Here is a 23,337-nt window from a genome sequence, read left to right as displayed (position 1 = left end):
CACCCACTTGGCGCTGGTACCAACATATGGTTATCAGAGTTTGCCAGGATCAGGAGTGCACTTGATTTTAATTGCCTGCATGTAATTATGTGACTGAACATTGCCCTTTGCTCAATGAAACAATGCCATCTCGTCAGATGGGGGGTTTCCAGTTGGTTAGCCCAGGCCTGGGTGGCAACCACAGGGGTGAACTGGGAAGACGGGAGGAAGAACAACCTGGTGACACAAGACTGTGATTTGAAGCATGAGCTGATCACTAGAGAGCATGTCATGAGGGAATCTATTCTTGGTTATGATTCACTGATAATGATTAGTTCTTTTATCATGTATTTATTACCTAGCTTTCTAATTCAGCCAACACCCTGGTATCTGTACCTACTGGGATAAAATCACCACCTAGGATGGGAGAGTTATCCGTCTTCTGCAGCATGTGGGGGCAGCCAAGATGAGTAGCAGCATACTGATCTACAGAGAGCGCAGTCGAGTCCTCCCGATGCTGAGTCAGAACTAAAGGCAGTATCATCGCTTGCCCTCGTTCTCTCTCACACTCATATGAATTTATAAACGAATCCACTTAGTTCTATGGGCTGGGGAGGAAGAAAGAGAGAATGCGACTGTCCTTTCTGTTTTAAAACCCGTAGGAAGTACTCAGACGCTCTGGAGGCAGGGAGCCATCTGAGTAGCTAGGCAGACAGACGGATGATAGACAAACAGAAAGGTGGGTCTGACTGCAGCCTTCCAACTTCTCCAAAACGTCTAAGATTTATTATTGATGATAACGCCGGGAAAGCTGCATGGTGAAAACTAAAGTTATAGAAATCCTTATTCCCAGCTAATAACTCCGCAAACCCCCAGACCTTCCACTCCCACCATCCTTCTGTCGACCTAGTCCTACCCACTCATCTCCAGCTCCCCGACCCCATCCCCCCACCCCACCATCCCCCATACCATCCCTCCATCCCCCACTGCACCATCCCCACCCTACTCCATCCCTTATCCCTCCACCGTATCTCATCCCTTCATCCACCACCCCACCCCATCCCTCCTTCCCCCTCATCCCTCCCTCCCCCACCCCACCCCCTCATCCCCACCCTACTCCATCCCTTATCCCTCCACCCCCTCCCTACCCCGCCCATCCCTCTACCCCATCCCCTTATCCCTCCACCCCATCCCTCGACCCCCCTCCCCACTCCCACCCTGTCCCTCCACCCCATCCCTCCCCACCGAATCCCTCGACCCCCCTCATCCCTCCCACCCTACTCCATCCCCTTATCCCTCCACCCTGCCTCATCCCTTCACCCCTCCCCCTCCCCACCCCATCCCTCCTTCCCCCCATCCCTCCACCCCCACCCTGTCCCTCCCCACCTCATCCCTCGATGCCCCTCCTGTCCCTCCACCCCATCCCTCCCCACTGAATCCCTCGACCCCCATCATCCCTCCCACCCTCCTCCATCCCCTTATCCCTCCACCCTGCCTCATCCCTTCACCCCTCCCGCTCCCTACCCCCACCCCATCCCTCCAACCCCATCCCGACCCTCCCCACCTCATCCCTCGACCTCCCTCCGCACCCCCACCCTGTCCCTCCACCCCCACCCTGTCCCTCCACCCCATCCCTCCCCACTGAATCCCTCGACCCCCATCATCCCTCCCACCCTACTCCATCCCCTTATCCCCCCACCCTGCCTCATCCCTTCACCCCTCCCGCTCCCTACCCCCACCCCATCCCTCCAACCCCATCCCGACCCTCCCCACCTCATTCCTCGACCCCCACCCTGTCCCTCCACCCCATCCCTCCCCACTGAATCCCTCGACCCCCCTCCTCCCTCCCACCCTCCTCCATCCCCTTATCCCTCCACCCTGCCTCACCCCCACTCCGTCCCCCTCATCCCTCCATCCCCTCCCCCAGACTCCCCCTCCCATCGCCGCGTCCCTCCGCCCCACCCGCTCTCTCCCGCGCCCCGCCCCCCTCCCTGCGCGCCCCCGCAGGCGCGGTCCCGGCGAGAGCTGCCTTGCCCGGGGCCGCGCCTGGCCGCCGGGAGCGCGCTCTCGCGAGACTGCCGCGGCCGGCCCGCCCCTGCCGGGAGTGCCCGCCCTTCCCCGCCTGGCTCGCCCCGGTGCCGCCCCGCCTGCGATGCAGCCCGGCCCCGCGCGCTGACTCCCTCCGGCCTCCGCTGCCCCCTCCCCGGCCAGGCCGCAAAGCCCCGGCCTCGCGTAGCGCGGCGCGCCGAGCCCCGCGGGGGGTAGGGCGGCCCCGGGCCGGGCCATGCGGCGGGGCCCCCGCTAGGCTCCGCGGGACAGGAGGGCGGCCCCGGCCCGGCCATGCCGGCCAAGAGGAAGCCGGTGCTGCCGGCCCTGACGATCACCCCGACCATCGCCGAGGGCCCGAGCCCGGACGGCTCCTCCGAGTGAGTGCGGGGGGGCCGGGCCGGGCCGGGGGGTGAAGGGGGGTTGGGAGGTGCAGGGGGGCCCGGGGGGGAAACCAGGCCGGGGGGGCGAAGGGGGGTTTGGGGGTCCGGGCTTGGGGGTCAAGGGGGGCCGGGGGTGGGGCTTCAGGCACGCAAGGAGGTCGGGGGGGGACCCTGGCAGGGGGCGTGAAGAGGGTTCGGGCAGGGGGTCTGAGCTGGGGGGGCACAGCGGTTGGGGGGGCCGGGCCTGGGTGGTGAAGGGGTGCTGGGGGAGGGTTAGGATGAGGGGGCAAAGGGGGTTGGGGGGCCTGGGAGATGAAGGGATGCCCGAGGGGGGGAAACCAGGATGGGGGGGTGAAGGGGGTTTGGGGGGGTGAAGGGGGGCCGGGGGTGGTGCTTCAGGCATGCGGGGGGTTCGGGGGGGACCCAGGCTGTGGGGGGGCAGGGGAACTGGGCTGGAGGATGAGGTCAGAGTTGGGGGAGGGGGAGCCTGGTGGGAGGATGGGAACTGCAAGTGGGGCTCTATGGGGCAGAGGGCTGAGAGCATGGGGGGGTGGGGGCAGGAGCTCAAGTGGAAATGGGGCCATGAGAGGGGTCGCCCCCAGGGGGCCAAGGGAAGGGCAGGGAGGTGGCCGGGGTTAGGACAGGAGGCCCCAGGGGCCGAGACAAAGGCACCTAGCTGGGCCTCTCACCCTGGCTGGGAACGTGGAACTGGGGTGAGACAGGTGTCGCTGGGGGTACGGGGGATGTTGGGACAGTTATACTTGGGGGGGTGTTGTCGTTTGGGAGGGTAGACTGGAGAGATGATGGGGGCTGTATAGTTTGCGAGGGGTTTCAGGGGAATACCTGTAAAGACTCACTTGTCCTAAGTGCTTGGAGCTCTGCCCAATTCTTCACCATAAACATTCACCTGGAAACAAAGGTGGGGGGTGGGGTGCTATTGCCTGGGAAGAGGGGGTGGGCTCTATGTGTGAGGCTTGGCAGGGTGATTGTAAAAAAGAAGAAAAATAAAGACGGCGACTTTTTGGGGTGGTGGTTAAAATTGTGGATTGAAGGGCTGGGATGGATTTCGAAGGGGAAATAGCTCCACACCGTTGGGCCTACCACACTGACAGTCCAGTCTTCTGATGACCAAAGATATCCCAACAGGAGCTCCAAAAGGCAGGTGGCGTCCAAGCATAAATACCCCATTGTGCTTGGATAATAGATAGGCATTGAGTTTGGGCAGGATGGTGAGGGGTGTAGTGTTTTAAGCTGGGGGATTTGCATGACTTCATGGAAAGTCCCTCTCATGTTACTTAGTGGGCTGCCTAGCCGTATCCCTGGATTCGGAAAGGGGAGCGGCTGCTGGCACAGCTGGCTCCTCTCCCGGCAGTGAGCAGCACGGCTGCTAAAGCGCCTTTAAGGTTTTAATGATTCCCGCTGGTTTCATGGTATTGCTTAAATGGCTGATTGTAAAAAGCTGCATCTCTGTAAGGGATCTGGGCTTCTGGGAAGAAGCTGCATCATTTATCTCCAATATGGCAATTCTTATGTCCCTATCAGTAACATTCCGGGGTTTGTGCCTTTGTAATAAGGCGTCATTTGTTTATCTTACTGCCATATCAAGATATGAATCAGTATATACATAGCTTTGGAGAGGGTTTTCCTCTTAGCTCCCTTCTCCCTACTGGCAGTGCTGAAGGGGTCCAGCATAAACTATATATGGGACTTGCATTATGCTGGGCCTTCTGGCTCTTTGTGTAGCAAGCAAACAGCCACAGTTCTAGTTTTGCCATCTCCTTTGAAGGAAGGGACGTCAAATTCTCTGTTTTTAGCAGAGCCCTAACCGGCTCTAACAGTTTGTCCTGCTCCTCCCTGTTTCTCTTCAGGGCAAACCTGGTAGATCTGCAGAAGAAGCTGGAGGAATTGGAATTGGATGAGCAGCAGAAGAAGAGGCTGGAGGCTTTCCTCACCCAGAAAGCCAAGGTTGGGGAGCTGAAGGATGACGACTTTGAGAGGATCTCCGAGCTGGGAGCTGGCAACGGTGGGGTGGTCACCAAAGTGCAGCACAAACCCTCAGGACTCATTATGGCACGAAAGGTAAAAGAAGTGGCACGTGAATTGTCCTTCTTGTGCTCGTGTTGGCCTATCGTGCCACGCAGGAGAGGGGTTGTAACAGCAGATCATCCTGTTAGAAAAGCAGGACTTTGCCTACTCTTAACCTTCTGCTTCCTTAAATGAATTCTATACTGGTAAAGGGTGCCTGATTATGAGCCCTGGAGACCAAGTCTCCTAGGTATCCTTAGAACAGGTGTTGTCCAGGCAGCAGCACTGTTCTTTTCTCTGTGCTTCAACCCTGACCTGGAGCATCCCCCTTTGGGGTGAGATGAGAGTTTAGTCTCCTTGTCCTTTCTTCTGAAACTACCAGCAACGGTGACTCTTGTGATGTGAACACTAGCAAATAGAGTGAGGTTCCTCAAACTCATTATGCGTGAGCCACCAGTCATCAGTTCATAGTGACTTTTTGCCACTGTTGACCTGAGCTGGATTTGACACAGTGGCACAAAGATGAGTTTTGTCCATTATTAATCCTCTGAGCAATCCAGTCTTCTGACTCCTTCTTCAGTATTAGACCATGGGATGTGAGCTGCACTTTCTCAAATCTTGTGTACTGTTTAGAGCACGTTCATGCTTTATTTTTCCATTAGAGCAGCTCTTAATCAACTCGACTAAATTGGATGAGGTTTGTGGGAGAATTGTACAGTTTTCAGGTGCAAGGTGTAGCTAACAAGGAGAAAGAAAAGGAGGACTTGTGGCACCTTAGAGACTAACCAATTTATTTGAGCATAAGCTTTCGTGAGCTACAGCTCACTTCATCGGATGCTGTAGCTCATGAAAGCTTATGCTCAAATAAATTGGTTAGCCTCTAAGGTGCCACAAGTACTCCTTTTCTTTTTACAGATACAGACTAACACAGCTGCTACTCTGAAACCTAACAAGGAGAGACAATGTGTGGCAGAACCTGCAGAAAGAAGTGCACTTTGCTAGCAGAGGACAGGTCTGTTAAAGTGGTTCCTGGACTCTGTGCCGCTTGCTGTGGATTAGATCATATGCAGCAACAAAGTCCCAGAGACCGTTCTTCCTTGAGACGTCCTTTCTCAACTTCCAACTTAAGAGCTTTGTTAATGCGAGAATAGTTCTGTGAGGAACCTTGTGAGTTTGTAATGAAAACTTACTGTCCCAGACACACAATTTGTTCATCCACCTAATGGTGCCTAATAATGGAAATAAATAATTTACCTGCCTGTCAAAAATAAATAAATAAAAAAAATGGCTAACTTTCAGTGAGAGAACAAGTAAGATTTCTGACGGTTGTTCAAATCCAGTGTGACTTAACTTGAAACTCTGGTCTTTTGTCTTATAGGGATGAATTTTAAAAGCAACAGGTAAAATTCATGGGTCTGATGAGCAAATATGTCCCACTGACTGGCTTCCCCTGGACAGCAGTATCTGTATAGCATTCCACAGTAGCATCTAGCTTGGGAATACTGGAGCTGGAAAGGTGTCAGTGGGATGCTGTGTATGTGAAAACTGATGGAAACCTGTGTTCAGAGCCTGGTTTGAGGTTTTCAGCATTGTCAAGCCTAGGGCTGTTTGTTGGTCCAAACCTTCCCTGTCTCCCCATGCAGAATGATAGAAGTCTCAAGAGACTCTAAAGCATGTAATGGTGATCGCTATTGTTTGAGAATGACTTGATTTTTCTAGCAGCTACAGCTTCCCTTCCTGCGAGGTATTGCTTGCACATTGATAAACTGGTCCTACATGGAGTCCAAGGAATAATTCATCTGCTCCATAACTTTCAAACAACTCCCTCTCAGTGACCATGTTTTAGTTTTTCCCTGGTTTCTATGGTATTCAAACACCCTTTATAGTGCCTGTAGAGCTGGGTTTTCTTGTGATAAACATTTACTATGTTGGGTGTCATCTCTGCACCCAGCTTGTTCCACTGCTTTTCTGCACTGTACGGTCAGCACAGGGGTGACTAGTGTGCTCAGCTGCATTCTGTGTAGCATGCAGAAATAGTTGTCCAGCAAGCCTCACTGCTTAGATAGGGCGAACAGCTCTCACCAGTACAGGACAAAGTGGGGCTCTTTCAACCCCCTCTTTTGTTTCTCCCTTCCCTTACTTCCAGGCTACAGCTGTATGTTCTTGTAGCTGTTCCTTGATTCTGTTGTTTGATTTTTCTCCCTTTGTAGCTGATTCATTTAGAAATTAAACCCGCCATTCGTAATCAAATTATCCGAGAGCTGCAGGTCCTGCACGAGTGTAACTCTCCGTACATTGTGGGTTTCTATGGAGCTTTCTACAGCGATGGGGAGATCAGCATCTGCATGGAGCACATGGTGAGCCTAAACTCCCTCCTATTAAGCTGCTGCTGCTCTCCAGTGCTGTATACTGGGCAGATCCCTCTGGGTTGTAGATGCAGAGGAGTAAGTGATGCTAGAGTTTTTTCTGACAGCAAAAGGCTTGTTGCTCAGGGCATGGGTGGTGGAGCTGGGACATCAGACTCTGTCTAGGAGCTGTACAGCCCTACTTGAGCAGCTAAAATACAGAGAAATTGACTTTCTGGAAAGCGGAAGTGGCGGTTTTGGGGTCCAGCCAAGAGGAAATGTTGCAAACCCTCCACTGAACAGAATTCACTGAACTGCAGTGTGCGTCTTCCGCTGTATCTGGCGGGGAGGGCGTGTTGTATCTCCTCCACATTGGTGCAGTCAGTGCTGCCTTTGCGTTGACAGTAGTGTGTAGGAGAAACAGTGCGGAAAGCCTGTGACATTAATATGTTAGACGAAATTAAAATGGCATTTCCTAAGATAGCAAAGTTTAATCATGAAGTGCTTAGCAAGAGGTGGACGTAGTCCCCTGAACACCCACCTGTGGTGGTTACCACAGAGATCTTCCTTAGTGTGTGGACAGTCTGATCTAGTTTTACTGACTAGTGAACCCAAATGTGTTATGCTGTTGACACTGCTCAGTCCTCATAGGTATGTAAATTGTAGAGCCTAGAGCTGGAAAACACTTTTAAGGCCATTTATTTTATTTTCCTGCCAGTGCTCAGTTAACTTCTCTGCTCTGAATTTAGGATGGAGGCTCTCTAGATCAAGTGTTGAAAGAAGCCAAAAGGATTCCGGAGGAGATCTTGGGGAAAGTCAGCATAGCGGTGAGTATCCCTCTCACAGAGCTCACTCAAAACCCAAGGGGAAGAGGAGAGGCTTCAGGCTTTCAGAACTAGGGTGACCAGATGTCCCGATTTTATAGTATTTGGGGCTTTGTCTTATACAGGCGCCTATTACCTGCCACCCCCATCTCGATTTTTCACACTTGCTATCTGGTCTTCCTATTCAGAGCTTACTGTCTCTCAGGGTGTACTGGGTGCAAATACCATCTGAGTCTTGACCCTTTGCTGGTACCCAGGGAGTCTCTTATTTCCTTGGAGCTGGAGCACAATTTCCTGTTGGTAGATACACCTACTAATTCAAGTTGCAAACCCAGGTTTTCCCTCCACCCCATATATTGTAATTGTATCATTAACTAGGAGTCAAAAGAATAACCGTATGAGCTGGGAAGTTAGTATATTTCAGACCATTTACTGCAGCCCCAGCTGGTAGGGTAGGAATGGTGGTGTAGGAGCCTCATGGAAAGTTTCCATTGAGCCAATGAACCGGTGATTTCATATCTAACACTGTGGGATTTTCAATTGTTTGAAAGTTTTATCTCCTTAAGCAGAGTGGATCTAAAGTGCAACCAACATTTGTTCGGCTGTGTGTCGGTTACTCCCTAAAGCTGAAACCCTTAGTTGCTACAGGGGGGCTTTACTGGTGATGTTGCAGTATTACAGCATCTTAAGTCTGTGCAAGATATCTCTCTCCAAAGGGAAAGACTTTTCCTTCCCAGCTTTTAGCTCTTTCTCTCCTTTGGTTTCCTTCCAGGTTCTGCGAGGTTTGGCCTATCTAAGAGAGAAGCATCAGATCATGCACAGAGGTGAGAGGGGAGAACCTAAAAATAGCTTCTCATGACAACCAGAGACCTGGATTATTCTTACCTAGCATTGCACATACATTTTTTATCTCTCTCTCTTCTATTCTCAGATGTGAAACCTTCTAACATCCTGGTCAATTCCCGGGGAGAGATAAAGCTATGTGACTTTGGGGTTAGCGGTCAGCTCATTGATTCCATGGCAAACTCCTTTGTGGGGACTCGATCCTACATGTCTGTAAGCCCCTATTCTTATGTAAACCTTTGGATGTATTCTACAAGGGAGAGGGATTTACCACTCTCCTGAACCAGACAGAGAGTTAGCATAGTGTCCAGGGTCACTCACAACTCCAGGCATTCTTAGCCTGGCCTGTAGTATCCTGCTATTACACCCTTCTATGCTGAAACTAGCCCACCAGAGAAGTAGTTGTAATATATGGACAAATCACTGAGGGCTAGATCAAGGCCTCACTTCACTTCTGTCTCCAGCTTGATTTATTTTTTGGACGTACAAAGAACACCTACATGGACTTACATAAATCTGCTTCTTTTAAAGGGATGCCATCAACCTTAAAACGAGTCAGTTTCAAAAAAGAGTTAAAAGTAGTTTGAAGTCCTACATGTGCTCCTGAGTTCCCCTGCCAATATTTGTGGGCTTAGAGCTGACCTTGCACCTTCTAAAAAACGCTCTCCTCCCCCCCCACCCCCGCGCTCTTTTTTCTATGTGGAAAGAACCAAGTCACCTAAGGGATATTGGCTTATTCAGGTGAAAACTCTGAAAAGGACTCCATAAAACACTTCATTCTCCATTGCCCTGTGCCTTGTGCAGTCATTCACGCCAGCTGCAAAGTGAAAGCCAGAGTGGTAGCGTGTTCCATTCACTTCACACTGGTGCAGATATTCCACACTGTGCAGGGCAATGGGGAATTGGGTCCAAAGTGGTGTCCAGTGCCACACGTGAACTGGAAAAAGAAGTGACAGTCACCTCAGGTGTTACTTTGTAGCAGTAGGCAGAAGAATTTCAGACAGAGGTGAGATGTTTAACTTGAAGTTCCTTTAATCATTAGATGCTGTCTTTCTATCCAAACAGTCTGGTGGCAATCTAACTATCTGCAATGGAATTTTTGCATATTGACTCTTATATGTCTGTGAAAATTTGCACAACTCCCATTCTAGCCAGCGTCCTTTGCTTTCTTCAGCAGGAGATTTACTGACCAGTATAATTACAAAACTCTAAATCTGTGCTGGCACTCGATCCTTAGCTCGTTCGCCTCAGTGGGGTGGCGTATAGTGTGCATCTCCCCAGCCTGACGGCTAGGAACAAAGACGTGGGTTCTTAGGGGTGCTGTCAGCCTATGCTTGTGTCCTTCACTCTGAACTTCTTTGTATTTTGGGCACTGTTCCTCTTCAAGTGCAGTTATGGTTAAAACAGAGACTAGAAGAAAAAAAAAGAAGTCTCCTTCTTTCTCAGTCCATCGGCTCTCTGTGATTTTGAGTCATATCTCTACTGGCAGCTGTGACTCCTATTCGTTCTGCAGTGATGTAAGGAACAAAACCCAGCTAGGTTTTCAGATTCTATTTGGGAGTTTGTAGTATGGGGCAGATAAGAAAATCATCTTTTTTTTTTTTTTTTTTTTTTTACTTGTATACTGAGTAAACTAGATCTGAATACACTGAGAAAATAACCCTGTGGAGTCAGTCACTCTTCTGGCCATAGCAGAACTTAAAGAAGAGCTGCATTAGAGTAGCATTTAAGTATATAAAACCTGCACTACACATTCTGTGGACATGATCTTTCTAGGTAGAAGAAATCCCTCCTACCCCCCCATATTTCCTCTCCTACCCCCCCATATTTCCTCTGAGCATATTAATGTTTCCTGCTGGTGTCAAGAGTTGTAGGCTCTCAGAGGATTCTAGTTTATAAAGAAGACTGAGTGGATTTTCAAACAGCCTGTCCCTGCAGCAATTCCTCCTTGAAACAGAAAAAAGCAGTTTGCAAGAGCCACTTTAGCCTGAAGGTGGGGGGGGCGGGGCAGGAGAAAGATAGTCGGTCTATTTCATTTAAATGTATAATTAGTAAGGAGTATTTTGTATCCTTCTGTTTGTGGCAGAGTTCCTCTGCAGTAATGTGCCATAGCCACAAATTACTTCCAGTCAATGGAGTCTCTTCCATGCAGTGACCTCTCTTCTGTTGGGAAGTACAGTTTTACTGAGGCACATCTGTGACTTTTCATTACAGCCTGAGCGGTTGCAGGGCACTCATTACTCAGTTCAATCCGACATCTGGAGCATGGGTCTCTCCCTGGTGGAGCTGTCTATCGGAAGGTACCCAATCCCCCCACCAGACTCCAAGGAACTGGAAGCGATATTTGGCCGTCCCATGGTCGATGGGGCAGAGGGAGAACCTCACAGCATCTCACCGCGGCCCAGACCCCCAGGGCGCCCTGTCAGTGGTAGGGGCTGAAATTGACACCTGTGTGCTGGGATGATTTTTGGTTTATGGGGCTGGGTTAGAAATATGAAACAATCCAGGACCATTAATTCGCTTTCATCATTTCTCTGTGTTTGGACATGGAATTGAAGCGAGGCAAATACATAAGGGTTCAATGGGAACTTGTTCTGCAGGAGCCTGACCTATACCTAAACACTGGAAACAGAAGCCAGCAGTGATTCTTGCTTCTCTGGTTTTTACAAAATCTGTGTGTAAAGTTAGTCTTCCACAAAGGCAACATACACATGAAGGCCAAGATGTTCCAAAGTGACTCGTGATTTGGGGTGCGCAATTTGCGGCACTTTGAAAGGAGCCTGATTTTCAGAGGTCCGGTGTTCAGCCCTTGGAAAATCGGGTCCCTTTAAGAAGTGTCCAGCTTAGCCCCCAAAATCATTGGAAAATCTTGGTCTAACTGTGCAGAACTTGAACTGGAAATTTGTATCTCTAGCAATGTGATATTGCTTTGCTGACAAACTTTGTTGGTGAGATGTGACAGCCCTAGAGGCAAGTGCTGTTACCCATAGGTCAGGTCCAGCATTTGTATCGGCAGAGCAAGCTTCCTGCTAGCGTGCCTGAATCCTGGCCCTGGGGTAAGGGCAAGTTCAGTTTCAGCAGCCCATTTGCTCCTTGGTCACTGATTAGACTGATCTCAAAGGGGCCAAATATGTGCCAGTTGTGGTGTATTTGAGATCTGAACAGATCAGGGAGCTAGACTGAGGCCACCAAATTCATCTCACATAGGCATCTGAACAGCCATTAGATGGTAATTATTGAGTGGCTGGATTTGAACTGCTGATCTAAAGGTCAAAGGCTTCTTGGTCTGCTTCAAGCCCTCCAAGCAATATGATCTTGTGCTTCTCAAATGCTCCGAGCTATTAAATGGATCAGTGATTTGGTAGCAGAGGTTGAAACCATAAAGCTCAAAACAGGCTTTTAAAAAAATCCATCCCCATTGTCCTGCTTTTGCTTCCATCATAGTAAACTCTACTGTGCAGGTTCTGTTACTTTCGTCCATGTGCAGTTTCTTACTCTGCCTTTGTCCTCTTAACTACACAGGCCATGGAATGGACAGTCGGCCTGCAATGGCTATCTTCGAACTGCTGGACTATATTGTTAATGAGGTTGGTATTTGAAATCACTTTTCATCTCCTTTCCCTCTGTTTGTTGGAGTCTTTTGGAGTCTCTTGACTCAGAATAGATCAAAAATCCTCATTTGCTAATCTGTTAAAGGGGTAATAAGAACTGAAAGCTTCACTAAAATCTCCTTCTCTCCTACTCACTCTATTTGTACTGTATCCTGTCCCTTCTCTCCCATTTGCTCTTCCTGTCTCTTGGTATTAAAGTCTACCACACTAAAGTGCCTCTAGCTCTGGAATAAGACCCTGCAGACAAGGGCTTATAATATCTTTGAAGAAACCGTGAGAAGAGTAGAAAGAGGAGCCCTGAGGGTAATGAACTATTTGTTCAGTAATCAGCCATTTAGAACAAACTCCTCCATAGACCTGTGAAGGATAAACAATCCCCCTGGTAGGAGCCAGATCACCCCAGTGTTCTCAGCATGGGCCGAACGACTGGTCTCTTTTTGAAAAACCTTAAGGTAAATTACAATCTGGGGTCTTAAAGTGAGCGTGTCCCAGTAAGGAGGCAGGACTAGTCTGTGGGAGGAGCAGCTTTCCCTGCAGGGTGACATGATGAGTTGTTACCTGACCGCAGTTGTACCTGTTGAGTTAGTTCTATCTGCTGTAGGGTTTCAGGTATGTGGGATTTGCTGTGTCTTATCAGAACACTGATCTGGGATGTTGAACTCCAACCTTTTGGCAGTGGCTAATACCTAATGCTTCAAAAGTAGGCAGTTCTGGCTTCCCCTGTGCACCTAGCCAAATGGGCAGTGCTTTACCTAGGGTGGGGGGCAAGGTTTTCCTTCGGAGGCCTCGAATGGTATAGCTGGCAGAAGATATGCACTGATGGGAGGCTAGTGGCTGTAAAGGGAAGCAATAGTTGCTCGGTTCTGAGGTTTAAAGGGAAACACGTATGAGCAGTCAGGTCTTCAGGCTGCAGCTTTTCAGTGACTGTGCTTCTTCCTGACCCATTGATGCAGAAAACCCTTTTGCTTCTTTTCCCAGCCTCCTCCTAAGCTGCCGAATGGAGTTTTCACACAAGACTTCCAGGAGTTTGTAAATAAATGGTAAGGTTCTCCTTCTACAAGTGAACTTCGAGGCTGTTCACGGGGCTGGTTCAGCAGCCCGAGAGATTGAAACCTTCCATCCCATAACAAGGCTGGCAGTAGCAGGACACGGTTTCCCACGTGCCCCAGCCAGTGTGCCTCCACTCTGACCTGGAGGGACCATCCTTCGTCCGTCCTTGTGAGCCATTCAATCTGTGGTCCCTGTGAGCGCTTATGTGGGCGCTTGTTTTACTAAGACATGAACTAAGACCACAAGCCCATTTCATATAGGCTACAAAAATGGCAGTCGGGTAATGGCTCGGAGTTGATACCAGTGTGGGTTGGCCACTTGAGTCATCCAGTCCCCCAGTCTTTTTGTATTTATTATAAGACTTTTGGTGGATGCCTAGATAAACGCTGCAGCCAATGCTGGTTTATTAACAGCCTTCTCCACGATGTGGTATTCTTCCAAACACTCACCCAGAGGAAGCTTGCCTAGAATGTTTCTAGGAGCATGTGATCTTCTCTCTCAATCTCTTGCCTTCTCCTCACTTAGAAGGGATTGTTTTTCTTCAGTTGGACTTGTCTTGTTGGGGCTTCATGCTTTGGTGACACCGGCAGCTCAGACTCGTGTTCAAAAGATCTTGTAATTAATGTAGACTGTGTACTTGGGAAGGCGGGGTTGGTTGTATTTAGACGATACAGTGCTAATTTTCAACATCAAGGGTTACTGTTGGCCCCCATATTAGATATGCCTAACGAGGCAACATCATGACTAGTGGGCCTGAACTGAGAACTGCCAGCTTTGCTTTGGTTCGTGGAGGCGCTTCAGTCTCAGATATGGGTTGATCTTTTGCAGCTTTCTAAGCCTACGTTTTCCCACACTGACTAATGACTTTGAGATCCTCAATTTTTGGGTGCCCAGCTTGAAACTCTTTGAAGAAGCCTGATTTTCAGAAATGTAGAGCAGCAGTTCCATCTCAAAATAAGGTGTCTTTCTGGTGGTTCAAGTTCGGCACCTAAAATGACTGGTCGCTGTCGGAAACTTATGCTGTCATCTTTATTTTCAAATGAGGGTGGGAGTGGTTTCTCAGCAACTTCTGCTAGACTCTTTGAGTAAAGTTTCCATCAGAACCTGGACCTTCAGAACCAGGTTTCCCTGAAGTTTTTCTATGATGCTTATCTCCTAAGCCTACTGCAGGGTTTGGTAATGGCATGGATAATGTGGTGTGGCATGAGAACCTGGATAGATCTGATGTAAAGGTCTGACTGTTCAAGGGAATCCTGCTTTTCCAGGAATCTGCTAGGATCGGCTTGAAGGGTGTCCCTCAGCAGTGGGTGCATAAAACCACTTTTCGAGTAGTGATAGAAGTGACCAGGTCTAGGTCTGCTGAAGGCAGCATTCGCTGGCTTCCAAATAAACGAGACACCAGGCTGGGTAGTCTGACCGGCCAAATAAGTAGCTTTTCACAAGAGGAGTCTGACAGATCTTTCCTGCCTTTTCTTCTGTTCTCAGCTTAATTAAAAATCCAGCAGAACGGGCAGATCTGAAGATGCTGATGGTAAGTGGGGAGCTGCAAGTTGTTTTGTAGTGTGGGCAGCTCGGGCTTGCATTGTTGGCGGGATTCCCCTCAGTTCCTTGACCAGAAGCAGCTGCTGTTGCATTTGGTTTCCTCCTCTTGAGACACTGGAAGCTCCAAAGTGACATTAAGGATGAACTGAGTGGGAGGTGAGGGAAAAGCTACATGGAAATACCAGTCAGATTGATGGCATTTACAGTCTTCCAGAGCCGGGCCCAATACACATAGGTCCTGCAGCCCATCCTGCTAACCAAGCCCAGTGCAGGCACCAGGCCTTCCGAATGTGATTCCTCAGAGAAGTCTTTGGGAAGGAAAACAGGAGTAGAGAAATCTCCATGTCTTCCCAGGCAGTTTGGGAGATCAGTTTTCCCTGTTAAGCTCCAGATCCTCTCCCCAGCTATGCACTAGTTTCCTCAGCTGCTGTGGACTGGGACGAGGAGACTGTGCCCCCCTCCTCCCGCAATACCTCTTGGAGCTGCTGCTCTGGGCTGCATCACCTGCCTCCCCCCTCCTCCAGGTGCAAAGGCTGGCGGTTCTGTGGCGTGGCAGATCTTTTACTTGCCATCTCCCAGCGTGACATCCATAATAATATCCCATGCTAATTATTATTTTGATGTTCATTATTAAATAGCAGTACGGCTGTCACCCCCTCCCCTACTGATAAACTATCTGAAAACCAAAAAACCCAGCCCTACGCTTGGAAAATGACAGCTAGTTGGACATCTATCTAAAAAGCTGGTTTTGTTGGCTGGAGAACAGAACAAGCCGGTCCTCCGGCTCCGTCAGAACAGAGCTGGCAGTACAGCGTGGCTCCAGCAAGAAGCTGTCGCTGCAACACAAGCATCTGTCAGACCAAACCGTTAGCAACATGATGAGTCATTGGGTGATATAGACCCCGTCACTGGGTGAGAACTGCTCTGGGGAGACAGATCTCCTGGCTTTACCTAGGACAGCAGCAGCAGAGACTGTTACGCTGTGGCAACCCTTCGTCGTCCTGTAAAGCATTGCCTGGAAGCCCTGGTTACACCAGTGCTGGCTATCAGATGGGAGCTTGCGGAAGCTAGCCAAGTGCAGCTGCCCTCTCAGATTACGTAATTGATCCAGAATCCTGCCACTGGGTGCCGCCGTCCCTTGTCTGGTCTCAGTGATCCTCCTGCGCTGACTTTGGGAAGCAGGGCTGCCCACCTCTTAGGGGGGCAGGGCTGCCCTACAAATTGACATCAGCGCAGCTCAGGAGAAGATGCTCTGAGGGCAGGTCTACACTATGGGGCTAAGTCGACCTAAGTTACGGAACTCCAGCTATGTGGCTGGGGTGTCTACACCATGCTGAGGTGTCTACACCATGCTGGGGTGACGAGAGGAACTCTCCCATTGACTTACCTTATGCTGCTTGTTCCGGTGGAGTACTGGAGAGCAATCGGCAGTCGATTTAGCGGGTCTTCACTAGACCCGCTAAATCGACCCCAGGTGTAGTGATCGCCGCACGGAGTGGAGACAAGCCCTAAGTCAATAGGAGAGAGCTCTCCCCTCGGATTAGTAACTCCCCCTCCAAGAGGCAGTAGCTATGTCAGCGGGAGAAACTCTCCCACTGACATAGCGCTGTCTACACGGCCGGGGGGGGGGGTTTACGGTTGGTATATCTGTGTTGCTCGGGGGTGTGGATTTTTCACAACCCTGAGCAATGTCGTTATACTGAAGTATGTAGTGTAGACCGAGCCTTAGTTTGAAAGTCAATGAGCGAGGACTGTGTGGTAGGGAAGTACGGAGTGTCTTGTGAGCTGTGATAGACGAAAGAGATGCCTATGCTTTACTCTCTCTTTTCCCCTTTCAGAATCACGCCTTTATCAAACGCTCTGAAGTGGAAGAGGTGGATTTTGCAGGCTGGCTATGTAAAACGCTGCGGTTAAACCAGCCCAGCACCCCCACCCGCACTGCCATGTGACGGCAAAGCAAACTGCCTTGTGTCCATACATCTGCCTGTCTGTCACCGTTTCCAGCCCTTCAGTAGAAGACAGAACCACCCTCCTTCCTCCCCCATCCCCTTCCCACCCTGCTCCTAAATGGCAAAGCACCATCATTTTGGGAAATATCCATCATCCCACAAACGAGCAGAAATGGGCTTGCTTTCTTTGTTTTTTTTTCCTTGCCCGCGTTCAAGCGCAGCTCAGTCTTTGAAGTTTCTGACATTTGGGAAATGTGCTGCTGCTTATGTTGTCTCTTTTGAAACCTGTTCACTTGGGTTAAAAACTATGGGGTGTGTGTGCAGGGGGCGGGGAAGATCACGTGCTTTGTACACTTAACTTTTGGTGTGGGCTTGAAAATGGCTAGTGTCGAAAGCTCTAGCACTGGACACAGAGAAACCTATCCATGCAGAATGGGTGGGGTGAGGGCAGGCGCAGTTGTTGCCAGATGGTACAGCTGTTGCATGTGTGTTGGCAGAGAGCAAGAAGGGGAAGTGAAGGTGTTGAGACTAGTAGATTCCTTGAGCTTGCTTGGGGAAATTAGCAGAGGCTCTGCAAGAACAAAGAGACGGTTCGTGGGCAATATTTTTAGCCTAGCTGGGGAAAGAGGAGCAGCACTAAATTCTCTCCCACCTTCCTTTTGTCTGTTTGACATTCAGCTCCTTAACAGGGAAGCCTTTCTTCAGCTTCCCTTGTCCTGTTCCAATTTGTGCCCAGTAAGGGCTCTGTCCTAACCCACAGGATGGAGAAAGGACTGATTAGGGAATCCTGTTTTTCTTCATGTAGCTTTGAGGTCCTTTTGCATTACTGTGTGTGGGAAAGTTGATTTTTAGTAGCCCAACTTTCTTCCCTGCTGATCTTCTTCCATGGGTAGAGAGGAAAAGCTTCTGCTTTTAAAACATGAGGTTTTCGAATATATTCCAGACATGCACTGTGTGTTCGGTGATCATCTCGGGCTACTAAATCGCCACATTGGGCAGTTAGCCTGCTAAAAAAGGGAATGAGTCTGAGCCAGTTCATAACAGACTGCAGGGCAATACTGGCTATTCTTCCAGTCACTGTGACGCTCAGGGGCAAGAAGTTTTTTGTGGTAAGCTTGGGCCTACCAGAATGGTGATGGGGGAGACAGCACCCCCCCAGCGACTGCAGCAGCATTGTTGCCCAGCTGCCCTTCCGCGCTTTGAGAGGAAGACTGCGTCTTGCACCTGACAGTTGGCGACACAAAGGGAAAGCGGGCATTTCCAGCATGTTCTGCCGCCAGGGCAGAGGTGCTGTGTTGGGAATTGAATCCCCAGCAACTGGCCCAGGGAAGAAAAGTCCTGATCTTCCTTCAGATCTACTCGCGGCACTGACAAGGCCAATCTGGCAGCAGCCCAGGAGTGTGATGCAAACTCCAAAGGCTCTTGGGGTGCAGGTTTTCTCTGCTGCTCTATGGTCCAGTGAGAACCATCTCCGAGGGCTGTGGCAGATGCAAGCATTTTTAGAAACGTTCTTTGGAGAGGCAGGGCGGGGATGGGGGAGATGCCTCAAATCCTACAGGAAGCCAAACAGCAGATTTCCACCCTGGGTTCTTTACCTGTTTGAAAAGGTCTCCAAGCTGCCTGCTAGTGATCAGGATTGGGCTTTGTTTTGTTTTTCCTCCAGCACTGATCTTTTTCCCCCCCAGCTCCTACCAGAGGGTTTCAAACCTGTGATCTCCCCCGGAATATACCTAGTCTGGAAGTTCATTCTCTTCTCTTCCCTCCCCTCCCCTGCTTGGTCTCACTGTTTTAGAGTGGCTGGTTCATAACTGTGTATTCAGCCGGCAGCCTTCAGACAACCATTTCAGGCAGAAGACCAGGGCGAGGTAGCTGTGACTCCAGCTGTCTTATGACCAGCTGGCGAGATGCTGTACAAGGCCACTGGAGGAATGAAACCACACATCAGAACTAGTTTTGTGACATAACTAGCCAAAAGCAATCAAGTCTCTGGGGGAGACTTTCCCGAGGACCATTAGGTGCCTAACTCCTATTGGCTTTAATGGGAGCTGGGTGTCTTAAACGGTCCTCTTTGCCTGGGCAAAATCTCCCCCTCTGCCAGTTTGATGGCACATGCTTCTTGGGTAGGGGAAAGACCTCTCAAAGCCACCCAGACATGGTGCACGTCTCTTCGCTCTTCTGATAGGTAAAGATGCCATTGTACGGTGGCTGAACTGTTGCACAGAGCTGCCTGCACCATTGCAGCCCCTCTCCCGCCCCCTGCTCCAGCAGTTAGGAGTCCTGTCCAGTTTTAGCCTCTTCCATTGGGGAAGTGCTGCTACTTTGAGTTATGATTGCTATCCCCATTGCTCGGCGTTCCCTGCCGAAGGCCAGTACAAATCCCTGCGCGGCAGAGTTCCCTAATTGTGATAGGTGGAGTGGTCACTCCAAATGTGCTTCATCTAACGACAATCCTGCTGGCAACCTCTGAACCACGAAGATCTCCATACTGCTCCCTAGAAGGGGGACACCAGTCGTACGCTGTCTTTTCTGCTGCTGAGCTGGGAGTAGAGTCTTGCCTTGGGCAAGCAGATCTTGCTTTCTAACTTTCCACGTGAGCTGCCTGGTTCTCAGAAACATTTTCCTGTAGGCTATCTGGGCAGGAAGACCCGGATGGCTAAGAGAAAGTGACTAACTGAGGTAGCTGTTTGCTCCTTCCCTTTGATTAGTGTGTGAGCTGATTCAGACATGAAGTCTGAGGGAAGCCTCTTGTGGAACTGTACTAGGCCTTGTTTGTTTTTGAGAGACTGGCAGTAGTACGTATGGAATTTGCCAAGTGTATTTATCTCCCCTTTCTTAGGGTGGATTCGGTTCTTCATTTCCTTGAGGGAAGGGAATAAGAGGTTAAACGATAGCTAACTAGAAGGGCCTGCTCACCTTTGGTGGAATCTTGCTTCTCTCAAGCTACCTCTCTAGGGAATGATAGGTACGTACCTTGCCGGTACGGGAGCAAGGAAGGGCCTTGTTTTGCTATAACAGTTGAGTCTCATGAGGTGGGAAGATAGCCTGCATGGATCACATGGACAGGGTCTGTTCAAAGAGCCTTTTATGTTTTTTTGTTTTGTTTTTTTAATTTACCCTTTCTTTTCCTGCCTGACGTAGAAATACAAGCCATAGGAATGACTCATTCCCTTGCCCTCTTGGCTTTCGGGGAGGGGTCTCTGTGATGTGCGAGTTCCATTTGGCTAGAGTCTAGAAATCTTGTCTTTGTCGGGTCTCCTAAGGCACGATGTCTTGGCTTAATGGGCAGAGGCTGTCTGCGTCCTCAGCCCTAGCATTCTTGTGCTGCTGTTAAAGGAAAAACCTGCGCCAGCCCACAGTGGCTGCAAAGGTCAATTGTGAACTTGTAAATTCGGGGAAGTGGGGGTGTGTGATTTGTGAGGCTTGGAAAGTGTGGCCACAGCTGCTTTCTAATGGACAGTTCCTTTATTGGGTAGGCAGCAGACATATCAGTGCCCCCCTCCCCCAAAAAGCATACATTCTTCTCCTGTAACCACGTTCCACTGGGGAATGTATCGAATCTACCTGAAAAGGAAAGGATGTGGGGCAGAACCTGATCACTCATGAAGCACCTTCCATGTCTGTATGGTGTCTGTTTCACCCCCTTGATGAAGGGCAAGGTGTCAGCCAGTGTGGGGTAAAGTCTTTCAACTAGCACGTTGACTGTGTAATCATTTAAGGAGGGGTGGGGGATTCCCTCCCTCCCCATAGATGCGTTTCATGCTGCTGATTGTGGTTCAGATATGCTGGGTGTTTTTTAAAACACACACAAACAAATATGGCGGGCTGTGCTCATTTTTTCAAATAGTACCAGCGGCTCAGGCACTGGTGTTATTTTTACCGTTTTGACCCTGGAGTTACCCTATTTGATCAGATTATCAGGTGCTCTCGTGCCTGGGTTCTCGTTAATCAGACCAGTTAATCAGACACGCATGCAGAAAAGCAGATGAGAGGGCTGGACGAATGTGGGTCTCTTACTCTGTTCGGGGAACACCTGGAAAGTTGGTACAATCTCCTGATGCCCAGAAGAAGGGGAGACAGGTTTCCCTACTGCTCCAAACCAAAGCTTATGCTGCAGGCTTCAGATTTCACTCTGTCCGTTTGCCACGGTGTCCCATAATATTTATAAAGCAGGAAGAAAATGGGTACAGTTTAATAGCCCGAGGGAAGACTTGTCTGATAGCTAGAAAAGATTTGAGAGCTGGAATCTGACGCATCATCCCTGAGTGGCAGTTGTATGATTTCCAACATCCCATTTGTTTTTTTTTTTCCTAGAGTGCACTTATATTCCATCAAATCTGGCAACTCTGGAGGATTGAATGTATTATACAAAGTGTTTGGGTTAATTAAAAAAAACAATTCTAATTGAAATGGTGAGATCGTGTGCTCTGAATGACTATGTACTGTTTTTGGTCATGTATATGAGCCATGAGGCTCTGGGGTGGGGGGTATATCTTTTTTCCCTCTTATTTAAATAAAAAAACGGTGGGGATTCTACGATTCAAACGCTTTGGGGTAGTTTTGTTTTGCTTTTGCGCTTGGTTTTGGAGGTGAAGGGGAAAGTCTATTGAGCATTTTGTTGGTGCAATTTTTTTTTAACTATTTTCATCCTGGAAAAAATAATAAATGGCACTTTACATTAAAAGGCCTTTTCCCTCTTTAATTTCATCACAGGTGATTTTTAAACATGAATTTTTAAACTGAAACATGAATTTTATCCTTTATAAAAACTGATGGGGTCTATTTCCACTCAAGAAAGAGATCTTGGAGGCATCATGGATAGGTCTCTGAAAACATCTGCTCAATGAGCAGCGGCAGTCAAAAACGTTAACCATGTTAGGAACGGGATAGATGATAAGACTGAAAATATCATAATGCCACGAAATAAATCCATGGTACGCCCACAGCTTGAATACTGCATGCAGCTGTGGTCGTCCCATCTCAAGAGATGTATTAGAATTGGGAAAAGGTACAAAGAAGGCCAACAAAAATTATACAGGGGTGAGGAACAGGTTCTAGACAGATTAAAAAAACGGGGCCTGTTGTTTGGAGATAAGAGATGATGGAGGGTGGGGGATATGAGAGAGGTCTATAAAATCATGATGGGGGTGGAGAAAGTGAACAGGGAAGTGTTGTTTACCCCTTCACATAACAAGAATCAGGGGTCACCCCATGAAATTAATAGGCATCAGGTTTAAAACAAACCAGGAAGTATGTCACACAACACACAGTCAACCTGTGGAACTCATTGCTAGGGGATGTTATGAAGGCCAAAAGTATGACTGGGTTCAAAAAAGGATTAGATCAGTTCATGGAGGGTACGTCCATCAATGGCTATTAGCCAAGATGGTCAAGGATGCAGCCCCATGCCCTGGGTGTCCCTAAACCTGTGACTGCTGGAAGCTCGGACTGGACAACGGGGGATGGATCACTTGATAATTGCCCTGCTCTGTTCATTCCCTCTGAAGCATCTGGCACTGGCCACTGTCAGAAGATAGGATCCTGGGCTAGATGGACCATTGGTTTGACCCAGTGTGACCATTCGTATGCTTCAAGGCATAAGTTAACCATGGCTGTCAGGAAGAAACTTCTATTGGCAAGTGATTCCTCTAATAGATAATTATGGGATCGTGCTGCTTGCACCTACTACAGGCTGCTTGCTGTTGGTTTCTGGATGAGATGCACCAGTGGTCTGGCAGGCCCTGTAAGGAAGCTGCAGTGAGATCCATTCTTGTACCTTAAAGCTACGAGCTGCTCGGTTTCACTGAGCTGCCCACCGTCGGATTCAACCCTGGCCGCCTCCAGCAGAAAGTAGAGGATGCAAAATTATTTCAGCACTGTGGATCTCGGACCTTAACAGCAATCAATAGTATGTCGAAGCAAGAGGCACTTCTCGTTACCTTGAATTCTGCCCCCGGAACATTGTGTGTGGGTGTGCTGGGGATCGTGGGTGCTAGTGGGGAGTGAATAACCTCTGTCTCCCTGACTGTAGTGGAGGAGCATAGAGTTTGCCTCTACAATATTGTTTTGGAGAAATCCACAATTTAAAGGGGGGATGGGCACGGAGTCAAAAATGTGTCACTCTTCCCCTGCCTTCACAGCGAGAGAGACATGGTTGACATCGCTCTTCTTCCAGAGAGAAATCAGCCTAGTTTAGGGCCCAAATGTAGCTGTTCCCAAAAAATTCGTCATATGGCTTTAAAAAATAGTTTCCCTGAGTTGTAAAGTGAAACTGACCCAACCAGTGCAGATGCTTGGAAAGCAGATATGGATAATTGGTTGCTGTTCGCAGTATACACGGAGTCCTGCATTCATTTTTGAGCCTCTGGACAGAGCAAATGCTGGGCAAAATGGCACCCTCCGACAAATGGAGTGGGGAGTGTGCCACGTGACGTAGCAGCGAAACGGACCCGGCTTATGCCCCAGGCAGCCTGAAACACTTAAAATAATGGCACTGGAGCAGCAAGAAGCTAATTAAGGAAAAGCTACCCAATGCTCTGGACGGTTGTGTGTGAGAAATGGAAGGTGAAATCCTGGCCCCATTGAAGTCAACCGGAGTTTTGCTGTTGACATGAAGATGACCAAAAGAATCTGCTCATGGGTGCTCCTGGAACTGGAGCTAGTCCGGGGGGGAAAGTCAGATGAAAGTTTTTGGGGGCCAGAATTTGCCAATGCAGAAGTGAAAAGCTTTTCCGCGACAGTTT

General features: G+C 49.3%; 1 protein-coding gene across 1 annotated transcript; it reads left to right on the top strand.

Moving 5' to 3' along the window:
- Positions 1-2,059: 2,059 nt before the first annotated feature.
- Positions 2,060-21,278, top strand: MAP2K2 (mitogen-activated protein kinase kinase 2). Its single transcript, XM_073324682.1, has 11 exons — positions 2,060-2,405; positions 4,277-4,487; positions 6,644-6,790; positions 7,528-7,605; positions 8,375-8,426; positions 8,534-8,658; positions 10,660-10,873; positions 11,968-12,032; positions 13,035-13,096; positions 14,592-14,637; positions 16,487-21,278. The coding sequence occupies exons 1-11, from the start codon at positions 2,320-2,322 to the stop codon at positions 16,595-16,597; spliced, it is 1,197 nt and encodes a 398-aa protein (XP_073180783.1). The 5' UTR covers positions 2,060-2,319; the 3' UTR covers positions 16,598-21,278.
- The last annotated feature ends 2,059 nt before the right edge of the window (positions 21,279-23,337 follow it).

Source organism: Lepidochelys kempii, chromosome 25, assembly GCF_965140265.1.
Source record: "Lepidochelys kempii isolate rLepKem1 chromosome 25, rLepKem1.hap2, whole genome shotgun sequence".
In the NCBI taxonomy this organism is placed as follows: Eukaryota; Metazoa; Chordata; order Testudines; family Cheloniidae; genus Lepidochelys; species Lepidochelys kempii.
The sequence above is the reverse complement of the archived record's forward strand: the minus strand, read 5'-3'. Positions and strand labels throughout refer to the sequence as shown.